A 16,485-nucleotide genomic window follows, 5' to 3' on the forward strand; every position below is an offset into this window, starting at 1 on the left:
AATGTGTGCAAGTTTGAGGCCAGGTTACCGCTGGCACGCTGAAAAAAGACACAGTGGGGGTTAAACTGGATACACACACACACACACACACACACACAGAGAGACTCCAAAATATCCCAGAGGCCCTGTACAAAGAAACCAAACAAGCAGCCCGCAGAGCAAACTGCCTTATTAGCCTCGCTGATCTCAACTGCTCCAGTGCCTTTAAAGGAGCAGCGGGGACTGGGACTGACGAGGCCGGCTGGACCTGACACACACACACGCACACACACACACACACACACACACACACACACACACACACACACACACACACACACACACACACACACACACACACACACACACACGCACGCACACACACACACACACACACATACAGAAACCTTCAGCTCAGAGTCAAATCAGAGGGACAAGAAGGATGAAGAAGGGCACAGGTCCTCACCCAAACTAAACAAGCTGAAACAGAAGGAGTGACAGCCTCTATTTGAAGGGCTGCCCGACTGTATGTGTCACCTCTTTTTGTTTGCGTGTGTGTGTGTTTGTGAGTGTGAGTGTGAGTGTGAGTGTGAGTGTGTGTGTGTGTGTGTGTGTGTGTGTGTGTGTGTGTGTGTGTGTGTGTGTGTGTCAGGAGCAATTGTTACTGTGTTTAAAATCCATCGTAGGATTTCCTCTCGTGTACATTTTGGAAAAAGCTTCCTGCAGCCCGACGTTCACGGCTCAATATTTCATCCTCCAGACGGGACTGCTGTCAGTAAGCATCTTAAATAACTTGAGTGATATTCTAATGCAAGCTTTCTTTGACGCCGGCAGTCATTTTGTCGGATTAGTTCTCCCTTTTTCCCCAAACAGCGGATATTTCATTTCAACCTAGAACTACGTCTTAAAGGACTTCACCAACTTTTTTGGGATTTGGGGCAATTAGTAACCATCATACGACGAGAGGTTTGGCCCCAGATCTCCTCTCTCTGGTGGATAAGTACACTGATGCTTTAGCCTGCAGCAGGTTAAAGTTTCTGCTCACCAAAGTCTCTTAGTTCTGCTAATATATGTACATGAAAGTGGCCTTTATCAGACAACGTGTTAAAACCTCTGTAGGGGCATTCACACCAGATGTAAGGCAGGTTATTATCTTGATGTAAGAACAAACAAAGTTAAAGTGATGACATTTATTCAATGAAGAAACGTGAACTCAGTCTTTGCAACAATCTGCACCATTTACATTATTTGAATTGTGACTAAGCTGATTTTTTAAACTCAAGTGAGACATTCCTGTGGTGCTGAGTCAAAGAAGCCTTTAAGCTCCAAGTATCTCTCTGTGTCTTGCAGTTGCGTCAGAAACAGTTGATTCAAATGTCCAGGCAAAGCATGAACTTTTGATTTCTACAAATCAGCTCCAAGGTTTAGGGATCTCAGCATCCTTCTGACCTGGTTCTTACATAAGGAATAATGTATGGTTAGCAGGTAGTTATGGAGAATAGAGTCCTGACAGGGTGAGAGAAGACCATAGACTGCACTGAAAAAAATAACTTTTTCATGTAGTAGAATATACTAATTGAACTGTCCTAATTTCTACATTGTAATTTTGAGTTTCAGTGGGAACAATATTTAATCAAGTAAAATTATATATGTATACATGTTTTATTCATGTATTTAAATTAATTGTGTGGTAGGCGTACATTTTATTACGGATTTACTCATATCATTTAAACGATTTTTTGTCCCTGCACAAAACACCAAAATACTGAGTAAATTTTACTATAATTTTTTAGAGCGCATTTGAATGAGCGCATGCGCCTTTGGACAAGACTAAGTGCCGCTTACAGAGACGTCCGTTGGTACACAACTTTACTGCATCTCTGGGATTTCGCAGGTAAGTTACAGCTTTACTAATGAAGAGTCTTGGATTCACATCAGTTCATATGTGTTTTTAAAATTTACTTGAAGCAATATACTATTAATATACTACCTATGAATGTTTCTCAGCGTCTTTGTCGGGGTTTTTAACAGTTTTAAACTACACCAACTACACCACTACATCATTCTATTATCGTAATCGTAGATTTAAGCACATGAACTCAGTTGTGTAAATACAACTGCATGATTTCTCTACTTAAACTTATCAGCGTCTGTACCTTGTGTGACAAGTTGGGACAAGACGGGACAAGTTGGGACAAGGCCGACCGAGCAAGGAGAGCTGGGCAGGCGGAGTGACGGACGCTGCAAGTCAGGCAAGTGGAAATACTGATATAATGAATGATAATGACTACTTTTGTAATTTTTTTACCCATTCTTCACTGTGAAATGTATGAAACTGTCTTAATGTTATGAGGAGTGAAAGTAACAAACATTAAATGATAAAAGGAGGTGATGAAATGCAAATTTAAAGATAAAGTGATCAATTATAACGTGATTTGATTACTTTGAGGTCGATTCGGTAAAAATACACATCATTTGCTGAAAACAGCCATGTTTATGAATCTAAGTATCCTCTAACACAAACGCATTGCGAACTGAAGTAACACAAAGGGATATAAAACCAGAGGTAATGAAAATGAATGTGCATTGAAGTATTAAGCAATTGAAATGCATGTGAATTAAAAAATCAAGCTGTGATAACTGTGAATTGAAAACAAAAAATATTATTTGCTAAGTGATGAGATAAACACCATTGAACAACCATGGTGAACCACAAGTGTCTGTTGCATGCAATAATCCAAGACACCTATTGTTCAAAACAGGCAACTTTTTGATTTTGTTCTTTTTTTCTAAATGCCATAGTCACAATACTTGCATGTTTTTAAATAATAAGTGTCTTTTAGGTGTAATGAATAGTGATTATCGGATTACTTAGCAATTAACCATTATCTTTATTTTCCTGTGTTATCACTGCTTAATCTCTTAATTCAAAGCACATTTTATCAAATTGACATAAAAGTTACCAAATCACCTTATAATTTATCCCTTCATTTTTACATTCACATAGATTTATATGACTCCTTTTTTATAGTTAACGTGCATTTTAATCACAACTGGTTTCATTGTTTAAGTTTTGTTACTTTCTTTCCTCAAAAAAAGTTTTAGACCATTGTTTTAATATCTGTCATTATGTCTGCTCATTTACAGGGTGACCCTTCTCTTAGGAGCCAATACAGTGGACAGTTGAGGTCTAGGGAAGAGGACAGAGACAGTTTCAGCGCTGGTGTCATCAGAGAGAAACAGTAGGCTTTGTGTTATGAGATGGTCATGCAAAAATTGCAACTTTAGGTCATTTAAACGCATAGATCTTTTAAAACATTATAGATTGAAACATCTACACACTGGTCAGGGCCAGTCACTACCCTGCTTGTACTCAGATTGTCCTTGTACATTTAAAGGGTGGGGTGCACTTCGTACACATTTGTCTAGAGATCATTATCAAACTGAAAAGGTAGGGCAAATTGGTTCATTTTTATGTCTTGTATGTAATTTGTGTAGTTTTCATACAGAGAGGCAATATTTTGAACACCTTTGTGCTCATCTAAAAAAGCACGAAACAGTTCATTGTGTGTTCAAAGATTGTGACTACAGTACTAACATATACTCAACTTTTGCTTCACATAAAAGTAGGAAGCACAGTCCTCACTGCCTTGAAGATTTTAAAAATGCTGTATTTCAGACATATTCAAGTCAGGCAACGGATGATAGTAGTCAGTTGGTAGATGATAGTGAATTTACTCCTGATGAAACAGCTGTCGGAGAGGGTGAGGATATAGGTAAAGCAATTGTTGATCACCTTGGTTCTTTATTGCTCAAACTAGACTGCATCTTTAATGTGCCAGGCAGATGTATAGATGAGATTGTAGAGGAGCTTCAGTTTATTACTTGTTCAGCATCTGCACCTGTTATCAAAAACATTGTCTGTAACTCATTAGAAAACCATAACTGCACTGTTGAAAAATCGGTGATCACAGATTTGGTAAAAAACATTTGCCAATTCAATCCTCTGAGTGTAGCTTTAAGTGAAGAAGGTCCTCTTGGTACAGCGTACCAGAGAAATAGATACTTAAAGGAGTATTTCTCTGTTGTTGAACCGATAGAGTATATTCTTGATGCAAAAGAGGGAAGGACATTCCAGTATGTACCGATTTTGAAACTTTTGTCACAAATTCTGAAGAACAGTGAAATTCAGGAGAAGGTGCTGCAGAATACAACACATTGTAGTTCTTCCTGCCAGTACAGTAGTTTCAAAGACGGATCTCACTTCAAAGAAAACTCATTTTTGTCTGGAGAGGAGTTAAGACTTTCACTTCTGCTCTACTGTGATGATTTTGAAATATGTAATCCTTTAGGAACCTCTCGCAAGAAGCACAAGGTAACAGGAGTCTACTGGCTGTTAGCTGATATTCCATCTACATTAAGGTCTACATTATCATCAATTTACGTAGCTGTTTTGTGCAAGGCAGATGATGTTAAGAAATTTGGGTATCCTCAAATACTAGAACCATTACTGAGTGATTTGAAGAGCTTTGAAGAGGATGGCCTTTTTGTGCCTTGTTTGGGGAAAATCGTAAAGGGCACTGTATTTTCTGTTATTGCTGACAATCTTGGTGCTCATTCAGTTGGGGGATTTGTTGAAAATTTCAGTGGGTCATATGTATGTAGATTTTGTGTTGGAGAGCGGTCCCAGTTTAAGGAACTTGAAGTCAGGACAGGAGCATTTCCTAGTAGAACAAAACAGCAACACCAGTTGGACATTGAAGCAGCACTAGCCAGTAACACCCATAGCCGTGGGGTTAAAAGGCATTGTGCAATCACTCAAAGATTAAATCATTTTCATGTGACAACAGGTTACCCACCAGATGTACTTCATGATTTACTTGAGGGTATTGTACCTCTAGAATTGGCGCTGTGTTTGAATATCTTGATAAAGAAAAAATATTTTTCTTTTGTTGAGCTCAATAGAATCATCAAAGAGTTCCCATATAAGTGGAAAGACAGGACAAACTGTCCCCAGTGTATCCCACTAACATTTACCTCCCGTAAAACCATTGGTGGGAACGCACATGAAAACTGGTGCTTGCTAAGGCTGCTTCCACTTATGATCGGTCCCAAAATACAGGAAGAGGAACAGGCATGGCAGTTGTTGATGACACTGAAAGATGTTGTTGAATTGGTTATGTCACCTACCCACACAGATGAAAGCATTGGCCATCTAGATAGCTTGATTGCTGAGCACAGACATAGATTTTGCAGTGTTTTTCCTGAAGAGAAATTAACTCCAAAACACCATTTTGTTGAGCATTACCCGCAGCTTATTAAAGCATTTGGCCCACTTGTGTCCTTATGGACAATGCGGTTTGAAGCTAAGCACCGCTTCTTCAAGAAGATAGTGAGACAGACTAGCTGCTTCCGTAACATTTTGAAGTCTATGGCAAAGAAACACCAGTCCATGATCGCATACCATCTTCATGGTACAAATGTCAAAAAACCTGCTATCTCTGTGTCAAAGATATCAAGAGTTCCATTCGAGGTTGTAAATGAGAACATACAAGAGTTTCTTTCACAGAAATTCCCTAAAGAGACATTTGTTCAATTAACAAACAAGGTGGATTTTCAGGGCACCAGTTACAATATAGGAATGATGTTAGTACATGGCTCTACCGGTGGGTTGCCAGACTTTGCAGAAATACTGCAGATCATCATTGTTCCTGGCAGCATAGCTTTTGTAGTGAAGTTGCAAAATGCATGGTACTGTGAGCATTCTAGATGTTTCAATTTGGATACCACAAGCATAGTTAAAGTCATTGAGCAGTCACAACTCACAGATAAGTACCCACTGGCTACCTATACGATGGAGGGCAAGAGAATGGTTTCTCTGAAACATCACATCTGCTTGTCAAACTAGGTAAAGTATCACATCAAAACAAGTTGTGCCTTATTGTTATGTAAAATCTACTGGTGACTTATTTTTGTATTTATTCTACATTTAAATTGTTCTTAAAAATATTTATTGTAAAATTTTACTGATCTGGCGAGAGAAATGTATTCACAGTCACAGTCTCTTGTGAGAAAGTATTGTTTCCTCTTGTCTTAATGAATTGTTTCTTTGTTCTTTGTTTTTCTTGCAGTTCTGCTTGCCCAAGGCTATAAGGATGTCTGCCCCTGCTCAACTACGAGTTATTTTTGAAGAGACTAAAATTCACAAGTTTACCCTACCAAATGGGATTCCTTGTACTGTAGAAGAACTTTTGGCAGCAGTGCAGGATCATTTTGACCTCCAAGGAAGCTTCACTGTTATGTACATGGACAAAGACTTTGATAACCAATTCTTCACTCTAACATCAACAGATTTTATCAAGGACAAAGACACTATCAAACTGGTTGAAAGAGAACCTTCTGTTATTCTCACATTGACCTCCATCAGTGAGCCTACTGCGTCCTCCACTCCAGTGTCTATGACTCGTTCTCTTCAGGATGACAGTTCCTCAGTCAGTTCATCTGACACCATCATTCTACCAATCCCCCCAGAGCAGCGATCTGAAACTTGGCCTACTAATTTTGTTACACCCACCTTTTCATTTAATGTTGAAATTCTCCTTCAGGCAGGAAATGTGGCGTATGAAAGGGATGGCTCCCTCCTTCAGAATCCAAGCATGAATTCTGACATACTTGAGAAGCTTGCAGACGCAATATTCCAGTACACTGCCTATCCCACTGGTATTCAAATATTGGCCGTTGTAGAAGCTCTGTTAAAAAAGCATCCATGCCTCAGAGAGCCTGGAACCTCATTTTCAGGCATGTACGGGTGGCAGCAGCGTCTAAAATACAAGATGGCCAATTACCGTTCTAAAATGAGAAGGCGTGAAGTACCTTGTCCTGAACTTGATATCAACTCTTTGAAAAGAAAATCACCTGGTGAAAAAAATCCAGCAAAAAACTGCAAGAGACCGAAGAGAGCAGAGGTCAACTACCTTCCTCCGCACCCAAGTGGAGAAAGTACAGACAGTCTGGAGATGGAGAGACAGGAGCTTCTTAAGGAGGTAAAGAAGACGAACAACGCTAAGGTGATACAGGAAAAAATGGCCAAAGCTTTCTCCTACCGAAGGCATGAGGTTGTGGTTCAAAGTCCAGCGGCGGGTGACTTCAAAGAGAGATGGCCTGCTCTGTTCTGCGAAGCTGAGGTAGGTGAATTTAATCCCTTTGTAATGTTCAAGCTTTAAACAGACTCCTCTCTCAAATTAATCCGGGAAACCAAATACTTGCTTTTCTTTAAGTTGATCTTTTAAAAAAGTGGTGAATCTTGTGAATCTTTGTCATTTCAGATCAAGGAGGAATTCCGAAGAATAACAACAGTTTCTTTAGAGCAGAGCTTCATGCACAAACTTGACCACTACACACCAAAACTGACAGACCTGATGAAGGCCAAGGGAGGTGTCATTGGGAAGAGGCTAAGGCCATTCTTGGATAAACTGAGTCAGGTGTGTTTGTTCAAAAAGGTGCCTGTTCACATCTTTAGCAGGGATACAGATCTACATGTTTTTCACATTCTGCCCCACACTCTGCATCATGCATTATCTTATACAACGCAATACATTACACTATTACAACTCATATTTTGTAACTTCATGCTCCATCTTTCGACACATAACGCTCGCTCTCTGAACTCAGATCACTGCTTTATCCACATATATGGTCTTATATTCTCATGTGATAGATTATAGTATAGGATTTATCATTTGTAACTGACGCTATTAAATCTGTTCACAGAACCAAAGCATTGACATGAGACGTGATGCTGTTATCCGTGGCCTCATAATGTACCTTGGCGAGAAAGAGGAGGAACTTTTTGAAGATTGCCTGGTAAACCATGTTTATTTAAATTCATTTCTGATGACATGGTTAGAATTTCAATGTGTTATTGTTTAATAATAATGCAGTGTTTTATCATGCATTGTAATTAAGTATCTGATATTACATTTTACTGCGCACAACATAATATCAAATACTTTTAGGACTTTTACTAGACTACTGTATTAATGGATGATTTTCACAATACTTTTTCTTCACCAAAGTAATATTTTACCACAATATATTTTCAACTGAATAGTCTACATTTTTCTTGTGAATTTTATACAGGAGGACAGCCGCAGTGATGCCGCTCAACACATTGTCAAGGTCCTTGTCGTCCATGGTACTGACCGAGAGGAGCCAGTAGATGTTTCCATTCTTCTGGATGGAAAGGAGATACTGTCAGGATGCAGCAATACTGCTAAGGCTTGCACATTGCTCATGGGATTTATTTATGCCCTCAATCTCGCCTACCCCCCTACTCTGCGCTATACTTTTGAGGTGTTTCAAAAACTTTTCCTGGAACTGGACGGGATGAAACTGTCACCAAAAGTACATGCTTTAAAGTTGAAGCTGCTGTCTTAAATGCTATACGCAAGATCTACTGCGCAGTCCTTGCTGCTGTCCCACTCAAACTCACTTAATCTTGCAAATGACTGGAACAATAACTTGCACAGACACTGTCGGCTCCATTGGACCTTCGACTCACACCCAGCAAGTTGTCTTTCAATGGATCTTTTACTGTTCAGCCACATAGATACGCAGAGGACATTTTAACTCTCTAAAAGTCTGTTATTTAAAGTTACAAAATGTGGCCAGAACATGTTGACTTCAAAAGTTGAAAATGTAGTGTTAAATACTTCAATGCAAAACAATCACAGAGGAATAATGAATAAGAATATTATGTGGGAAAGTAACTGTAATCTCTGTCTATAGAAACAATATTTTCCACTTGTCAAAAGTGGTAGTGTTATGCCTCAGTAATGATGTTCTGCTTACACCCATGTGGCACTTTAGCAGGTTGATATTGAGTTCAATTTGACCTTCTGTAGCAAACTACTTGTTAGGAGTTTTCTTAGCATGTCAATGTTCTTTATTCTTTGTAAATTTAGGCACCTGCTGTCATTCATGTTAATGAGGCAAAGAAAAAGTTAAAATTATATTTTTTGTCTTGTAAAGGTTAATACCTTTAAATGTTGAACAAACATTTTTATGGATCTAGGTTTTGAGGATTTGTTTGTTGTATTTTCCTTGTTTCGATGTTCTTTAGGGTTTAATCGAACATTAATGTTTACATGCAAGTGTTAAAAATGTTTGTGGTCATTTCCACTTTTTTGACAGGTTAAAGCCTTATGATAATTTGATGCACTAGGTATCAAAAAACATTTTGAGTTGCCAGTGGTGCACATTTTTTCCAGTCGAACAAGATGACCACTCTGTGGAGGTATACATTTGTTTTTTTATCGATGCCTATTGTCAGCATTTACAGATGCTGAGATTTCATTCCAATGTTGTCATGTTAAACTGTTCCTTTTGCAAGTGAATGGAGGGCTTATTCTACATTGCCATTGTTCCAAAGTAATGTGTTTACCCAAGGCACCTTTAAGGAATTGTTTCCTGGCAAATGTTTAAAAATAAATTATTGAATTATATTTTTGATATGTGATTATTAATATTATTTGGTACTATTTATCCAAATTAACTTTGCAACATTTGCATTATTAAATTAGGTAATATAAATTCATCAACTTAGTTATTACAATTATCAAAATGGAAAAAAACAACATAAAACCTACCTGATAATTTCATGGCTTTAAATACTGAAGATTTATAAAATTTACTTAAATTTTTTATGTAGTTATTGTATATATATATAAATAAATGCAAATTAAAACATTGGTATTATTAAGTAACACTTACTTAATATCTTCATAAATGTTATGCTGAGTGGTAAGTATATTTTACTTGATACTGGTAAGTGAGTTATACTTGATATTAAAGCAGTAAAATTTACTCAAACATTCTGAGTGCAAATTGTTACGAGGATTTTATCAAGTAAATCTTAAGAGTTATTTTTATCAGTGTGTATAAATCATGGACGTAGTATCCGTGACGTCACCCATCTGTTCCTGAGCGCTGTTTTGAAGCCAATTGTCGACGACAGGAACCAAAATAGTAATGCTGAACTAAACCTAACTTAGTGTGAGGTAAAGAGGCGGGGTTTGAGCCTCCTAGCCAACAGCTATGTGTTCCCACCTGTCAATCAAGTCAGTCATGTCCTTATTTGGGCAAAAACTCGTAATCTTAATATCTTCTGAACTGGCACGTTAGAAAAAAATTCACCTCCCTGTACAGTGTGTGCCGATAGAGAAATGAGCTATCCAGACTACACTCGTTTTTTGTACCAGGATGTAAACATGTTTATTTCTGATGTAAAGATCGGCTTTTGTTAATTGGTGTGTATGTGGTTTCCGGTACTTCCGGTGCTAGCCTCACGCAGATCCTTGATGAACTGCAGTTTTTAGCACTTCCGCATGGGCATCATATTTTCAGACTGGAGGTTGCCGCTTGGATCCAATATGAAAATGTCCATAGCCTGCCGATTTAGCATTCTAACCGAAACTAGCGTTTTGGCAACATTGTTTTGATGAGAACGAAAACATATGATTCAAGGAGTTGTTAAGGGGTTTTGACCAATCAGAATCAAGCATCTTACACAACTGGAAGATCAGTAAGAAAGCCGGGTAATAAAATAACAACTGTTTCTATTTGGGGTTCTGTTATAAGCTAGATTGTACAAACATTTGAGCTGCTAGTTACAGCGAAACTGAGACTCAGCAGAGACAGATAGACCGGTGCTGCACAGCTTTTAAAAACAACACCGGTTCAGTGATGCCAGCCAACAGGTCATAAAACCAGACATAGGTCGGCCTCAAGTGGCTGGATGCTGCAGGAAAGTTCATCGAGACACACTTCCTTAAAAGAGAAAAGTGAAATCGAGCGAGCTGTAATGAGCTGAAACAGAACTGCACTTTGTCTCCCTAGGTGTCCTGAACTTTAATAAAGCTAAACTAAAACAAATTCCTCCTGTGGTTGAACTTGTGCAGGAACTCAGGCTGAAAATCTGTTTTGCTTTTGGTCCAAACACAATTTGATTCTGGTCTCAAGCGCGCCCCTCACACTCCTTCATCACACAGGTACAAAAAGCCAAACTGAACGCTGAGCAGGGACAACCGGTTTGAGTCCTGCTTTCTGTGGACTCTGAAAAGTCTGACTCCAAACGGATTCAAAGTTGGAACAAGCTGAAACTTCTGTTGAAAACTTTGCTGCAGGCTAACGCTACTGCACTCCTGCTCTCTGCAGGTCTGTTCGTTCTCTCTGGTGTTCACAACAGATGGAGGAGCTGCTGAGTCACAAGGAGAACGAGAAGTCAAAATCAAGTCAGTGTGGAGTTTTCACACACACTCTCTGGTGCTTCTCTTCTGAGTCTTTTCAGTATGAATATCTAAAGCCTTGCTATCTGTGTGTGTGTGTGTGTGTGTGTGTGTGTGTGTGTGTGTGTGTGTGTGTGTGTGTGTGTGTGCGTGTGTGTGTGTGTGTGTGTGTGTGTGTTAGTTATGGCCTCAGTGTCTCCAATGTGTGTCCCTCCCTACTCTGTCACTTGTACAAGAGGTCGTGACCCCATGAGTCCTGGAAGAGAGGTGAGAGTTTACACTGGGAGGCCAGTCAGGATTCCCAGGCCAGCTAAACATGCCTGAAGCAGGGAGACGCTGCCTGGAACGTCTTCTTTAGGACAACAGTGACTCTGCCTTGTGTGTGTGTGTGTGTGTGTGTGTGTGTGTGTGTGTGTGTGTGTGTGTGTGTGTGTGTGTGTGTGTGTCTGTCTGAGAGAAAGGAAGAGTGAAAGATAGGGGATTATAAAAGAGCACTGACGTCATTTCATTTCAAAAAAGGGAAACAGATTGAGAAGCCGATAAGAAAATGGGTCTAACGGATATCAACACACACTCTCTCACACACACACACACACACACACACACACACACACACACACACACTTCTTGCAAGTATGATCTCACCTGTGTTATCATGCATAAACACACACTGCAGCTTAAAAACTCATATCCCAGCTCCTGCAGCAACACGCAGCTTAAGACATCTCTTCAATCAGAACATCCTGGATGCAGCGCCCTGTCATCACCACGACTAAATACAACATCCACTTTGGGACCCCTGTGTGTGTGTGTTTGTGTGTAGCTGTGTATGTGGGTGTGTGTGTGGGTGTAGGGCAGGAGATGCTGATGCAACGCCTACAGAGATTGGCCCAGCTGTGCGATCAGGATCCAGGGGTCCTTCGCAGAGGTTTCAATTTTAAAAATCGATCCCTCCTACGAAGCATTTTTTATTGATGTTCGGTAAAGGAGAGGTCTCACTCTGAACAATGTTCCTACTACAAAATACAGATAAGTTATTCTTAACCCAAATATATCACAACTACAAGACCCTCTTTCATATTTCAGGATCCCAAGAAATCATCGACCATGTTTTAGAGGCTAACACTGGGTGAAGACGGGGCATAAAAGGCTTTAACGTGCACTCCCACTAATGTCCTGCAGGGGAAGACTGTGTTTGTTGAAAAATAAGTCTACTAGAGAATAAGCTGACTTCTCAATTTCTTGATCGACTTTGTAAACATTTCCCTAATGAGGTTATTGTCTCAATCTCTAGTTTAAGATCTTCTTGAATACAGCATGATCATTTTGTGAACCATGTGGGACAAAAAAAGATTATGAGGAAGGGGGGGATGTCTTTTTGAGCATTCAGCTGTACTAAAAGACACTCCTAAGAGCAGCCAAGAACATTTTGTATACATCAAGCTTTCTTACTTGCAAAAAAGTGCATCAAATTTAATATCACAGTTACCCTGGATCACAGATGCACCTCAAACTAAGCTACCTATGGTGTTATCTGATAACTTAGCAGCTGATAAACCTTACTTCTCTCCAGCCTCACAATCTCACACACATTTGGTCCCTTTTGCCTACATAGAACAAGATGACAGCAGTCAAAACAGCTCAAAAACACTAATCCACAAACCAGTCTGGGTTGCCATGTAGCACTGCCCATTTTTCTACAGCTAAGGATTCAAACCTCCTTTTTTAAAGTCGCTGTAAGGAGTTTTTGACTCATGCAAATGAGAAATTGATAGTGAAGCCTCTGTAAAGGCAAACACCAACAGGAACAAGACTCACTGCTCCTGTACTGTACGTTTTATGCCTTAAACTGCCGAGAAGTGGTGTCAGACCAGATGATTGACAGCACATCGAAGATACTTTCTTTACGTTTTCAGCTGCAGAAATTCACATACAGTGACACATTTGACTGCAACAAGAAAGCAGGATGAGATGTATGTCTGAAAATTACAGATGCATGTACAGGAGATCAGTAAAGCTATAACATGTGCATCTTTGCCTACAGGGGGCAGCAAAATCAAAACAAAGAAAACGTTCCTTACTGCAGCTTTAAATCTTGTATGAGCACATTCAGCGTGATTTTCATTTCTATGCTTTATCTTAAATGCTCAGAAGTGACAACACACTGTGGGTTCTGGTGCCATGTTCTGCTTTGAATCCTGATGAACTGACCTAGCATATAAGTCTGTCTCTGTTTAGGAAGACATGTGTGCATCACTGCATCCAAGTTCTGGTAACTAAGCCTGGTTTGAGGCAAATGTAAGTTACCACTTTTATAATATTCTTTATTGTGACTTAATAAGATAAAGGAAGAAAAATACATGATTAAAAAGGAAAGGCTAGATTTTGTTGTTAATTATGTGTGAACACAAACAGTGCAGCGATGTCAACAAATTAGGGCCTGAAGTGCTCCAGTTATTGATCTGTTTAGCAGCTGCTGACATTCAAAAAGCTTTGAACTCTTTCCAAATATTCATCAGTGATCAGAAAAGAGCAGACGCAAAGTTAGTGTTACACTTCAACCTATCCATAGGAGCATCTATTGATTTTCTATCTGAGTGTTAAAAATATCTGTTGTCCATCACTGCCAGCAGCAGCACGGTGACTCACAGAGAGAAAAATGTCTCCTGATCTGAGATGTGACAGGATGAGAGCTTTGATTTCATCCTGGTGTGGATGAAGCTCCTGTATCTCATCTCTCCTTTGTCCCTGCAGCCCTATCAATCAACATGATTTCATGTGTGAGGTTTCACTTTTGATGTAAAACACAGCCCCTCATGTCCTCTCTCACTGCTTCTTTCACCTTATAGAAAACCACTAAAGCATCGATGCAAGCAGAAATATCAATTTACCGGAACCTGATGCATCATGAGACAGTTAAAGATGTTAAATTTCCATAAAATCATCCTGTGAGCCTCCAGACTCTCTGACTCCAGTTGCGGCATTATGGGATTATCATGATTCAGTTTCTGTTCATGGAAAGCAAACACCCAGAGATATTTTTTCCTTTTTGCACCGTACAGTAAACCTGTTGTACTGTAGGTCAGCGGCACACTGAGTCAACACCGCTGCACTCCTCCTCTGCGCGTCTGAACGCTTTGATTCTGGCGCACAGAGACGCTGCTGTAACGCGCCGGTCTCACATCCAAGGGCGGTGATTCATTGAACCAGGGGGTTTGGCAAAGCAACATATTAAATCTTCTAATTTAACATAATGTGATGCAAATTCCCCCCAGGACCCCCTGCTGGCGTAGAGAGGATTTTCTTTATTGTGTGATAAATAATTAAACGCGTCTCTTATCGCGCGCGGATAAGAGGACATCGATCCTAAACGCTCCCTGAAGAGGGTTTATTTTTAGATAAGGACTCTAAATTGATTTCCTATAGCAGGTTAGTCTTTGTCTCATCTTAGAGCCTCTGTGTGGATCGCATTTGGAACGCTTCAGCCAGCGAGTGCCCACGTTGCCAAACCCCACTGCCGCCCGTGCACCCATTCCCATCGCCAGAAAGCCACGTTTCTGAAGACAAACCCCCCCCCCCCCCCTACCATCTCCATGCCACTTGTCAGCTGAAGGGAAAGGGCGAACGAGCGTGCGGAGCCTGCTTGCCCACATCCAATCACACCCAAACGCACACAAACCACACTTCCACAGAGAAAGGACCGCGCGACAAAAGCCGGACAAAAGCGCAACAAGACAATCGATCCAAAGACGCGTAATTGTTCCACAGACCGATCAAAGACTCTGTACTCCTACACATCACAGGCATTAAATATTCATCAGCTGCGCTACTGTACAGCCTGAGCAGATCGATCTGTCCACATGCCAAGAGGCAAGGTGCCACACATCTCACACACACACACACACACATAGCTCCACACACACATTCACACCCGTGAGAGAAGAAAAGAGGATCCTACCTGGGTGGAACATACTTTGGAAATAAAAGATGACCAGAATAAAGGATCCCAAACAGGTGGCAAAAACCATCCGGCATATCCTGCTCATCCTCATCAGTTCGCTTAGAGTCTGTTTCATGTCGGGACGGAGAGGCTGCAGGCTGCAGGGCGCTCGCGCTGTGGGGGGAATGAAGGGCCGGTTTGTTGGAGGGTCCGGGCGCTCTGCTGGTACTGATGAGGATTGTCTGCCGGTCAATGAGCTGAACGCATCCAACACGGAGTGTACCACTGCTGGGAGCTGGAGGGGGGAAGTGGGCACGGCGTGGTGGCACCCCCGTTTGGAGGAAATGAGCGCGTCCAGATGTGCGCTCCTGCTCAGGAGTTACATGAAAAGCAGCAAATAAAACATGCAGCGACTTCTTAAAAAGCTGCTATAGGGTCAACATTTTTCTTCTTTCATGCCAACCAGAACTAAATGGTGGGTGTTCCTTTAATTACCATAGCTTTAAAACCAGTGGTGGACAGTAACAAAGTAAATGTACTTGAGTACTGTACATTTTTTGAGTATCTGTACTTCACTTGAGTATTATTTTTTGTGGAAACGTATTACTTTTACTCCACTACATTTCTATCAGTGCTCAAGTTACTCACTGCTTTTGCTTTGAAGTCAGCTCATGAATATCCTTCTCTTTTCTGAAATCTGAAACCCTAAGACAGTAAACTGTGTTTGTGTAGTTCTGTTTGTCCCAGTGGTTTAGTCTGACCTGTATATCAAACACAGAGCAAATTTCACTCAGATCAGGCAGTTCATGTAGAGGTGGTAATGATGTCTATAATTCTCCACCTGAGCACCCATGTCCATATCTTCAGCCTGTTAGAGGTTTTTGAAATGACGAATGATACATTTTATTTGAAATGTTCTCCCTGTTTCCCACTCTGCCCAAACATTCAAGCATTCACCGTCCAACCTGAGAAAGCGTGTTGAGCTATGTAACGTTTGTTTCATTCCAGATGAACATTCCAAACTAAGTTGTCTGTGCTTGGAGTAACTTAGTTTCTGTTCTTATTCCATGGTATGGTTTTTAGAGATTTAAAATAATGGTATCTAAATAAACAAAATGTAACAAAATGTACTCCTATGTATTCTTGACTGCATTTATGTATTTTGAAAATACAGCGTTTTGAGATATTTTTAAAAGTACTTTGAATACTCAAGTATTTTTAAAAGCAAGTACTTTGAATACTCAAGTATTTTCAAAAGCAAGTACTTTAATACTTTAACTC

The 16,485-nt window shown here is 40.1% G+C and overlaps 1 protein-coding gene across 3 annotated transcripts; it reads left to right on the top strand.

The window, feature by feature from the left end:
* Nucleotides 1–1,687: 1,687 nt before the first annotated feature.
* Nucleotides 1,688–9,482, top strand: LOC117804679. Of its 3 annotated transcripts, none has more exons than XM_034672992.1 (5): nt 3,124–3,221; nt 6,111–7,163; nt 7,305–7,460; nt 7,750–7,842; nt 8,119–9,482. In XM_034672992.1, exons 2-5 carry the CDS (start codon nt 6,135–6,137, stop codon nt 8,413–8,415), a joined length of 1,575 nt encoding a protein of 524 aa, XP_034528883.1. In that variant the 5' UTR covers nt 3,124–3,221; nt 6,111–6,134; the 3' UTR covers nt 8,416–9,482. The 3 variants fall into 3 exon arrangements, with proteins under 3 accessions (XP_034528884.1, XP_034528883.1, XP_034528882.1); XM_034672991.1 differs by lacking the exon at nt 3,124–3,221 and adding an exon at nt 3,250–5,887; XM_034672993.1 differs by lacking the exons at nt 6,111–7,163; nt 7,305–7,460; nt 7,750–7,842 and adding exons at nt 1,688–1,873; nt 2,149–2,231 and having other exon boundaries at nt 3,127–3,221.
* Nucleotides 9,483–16,485: the final 7,003 nt, after the last annotated feature.

Source organism: Notolabrus celidotus, chromosome 21 (assembly GCF_009762535.1).
Source record: "Notolabrus celidotus isolate fNotCel1 chromosome 21, fNotCel1.pri, whole genome shotgun sequence".
In the NCBI taxonomy this organism is placed as follows: Eukaryota; Metazoa; Chordata; class Actinopteri; order Labriformes; family Labridae; genus Notolabrus; species Notolabrus celidotus.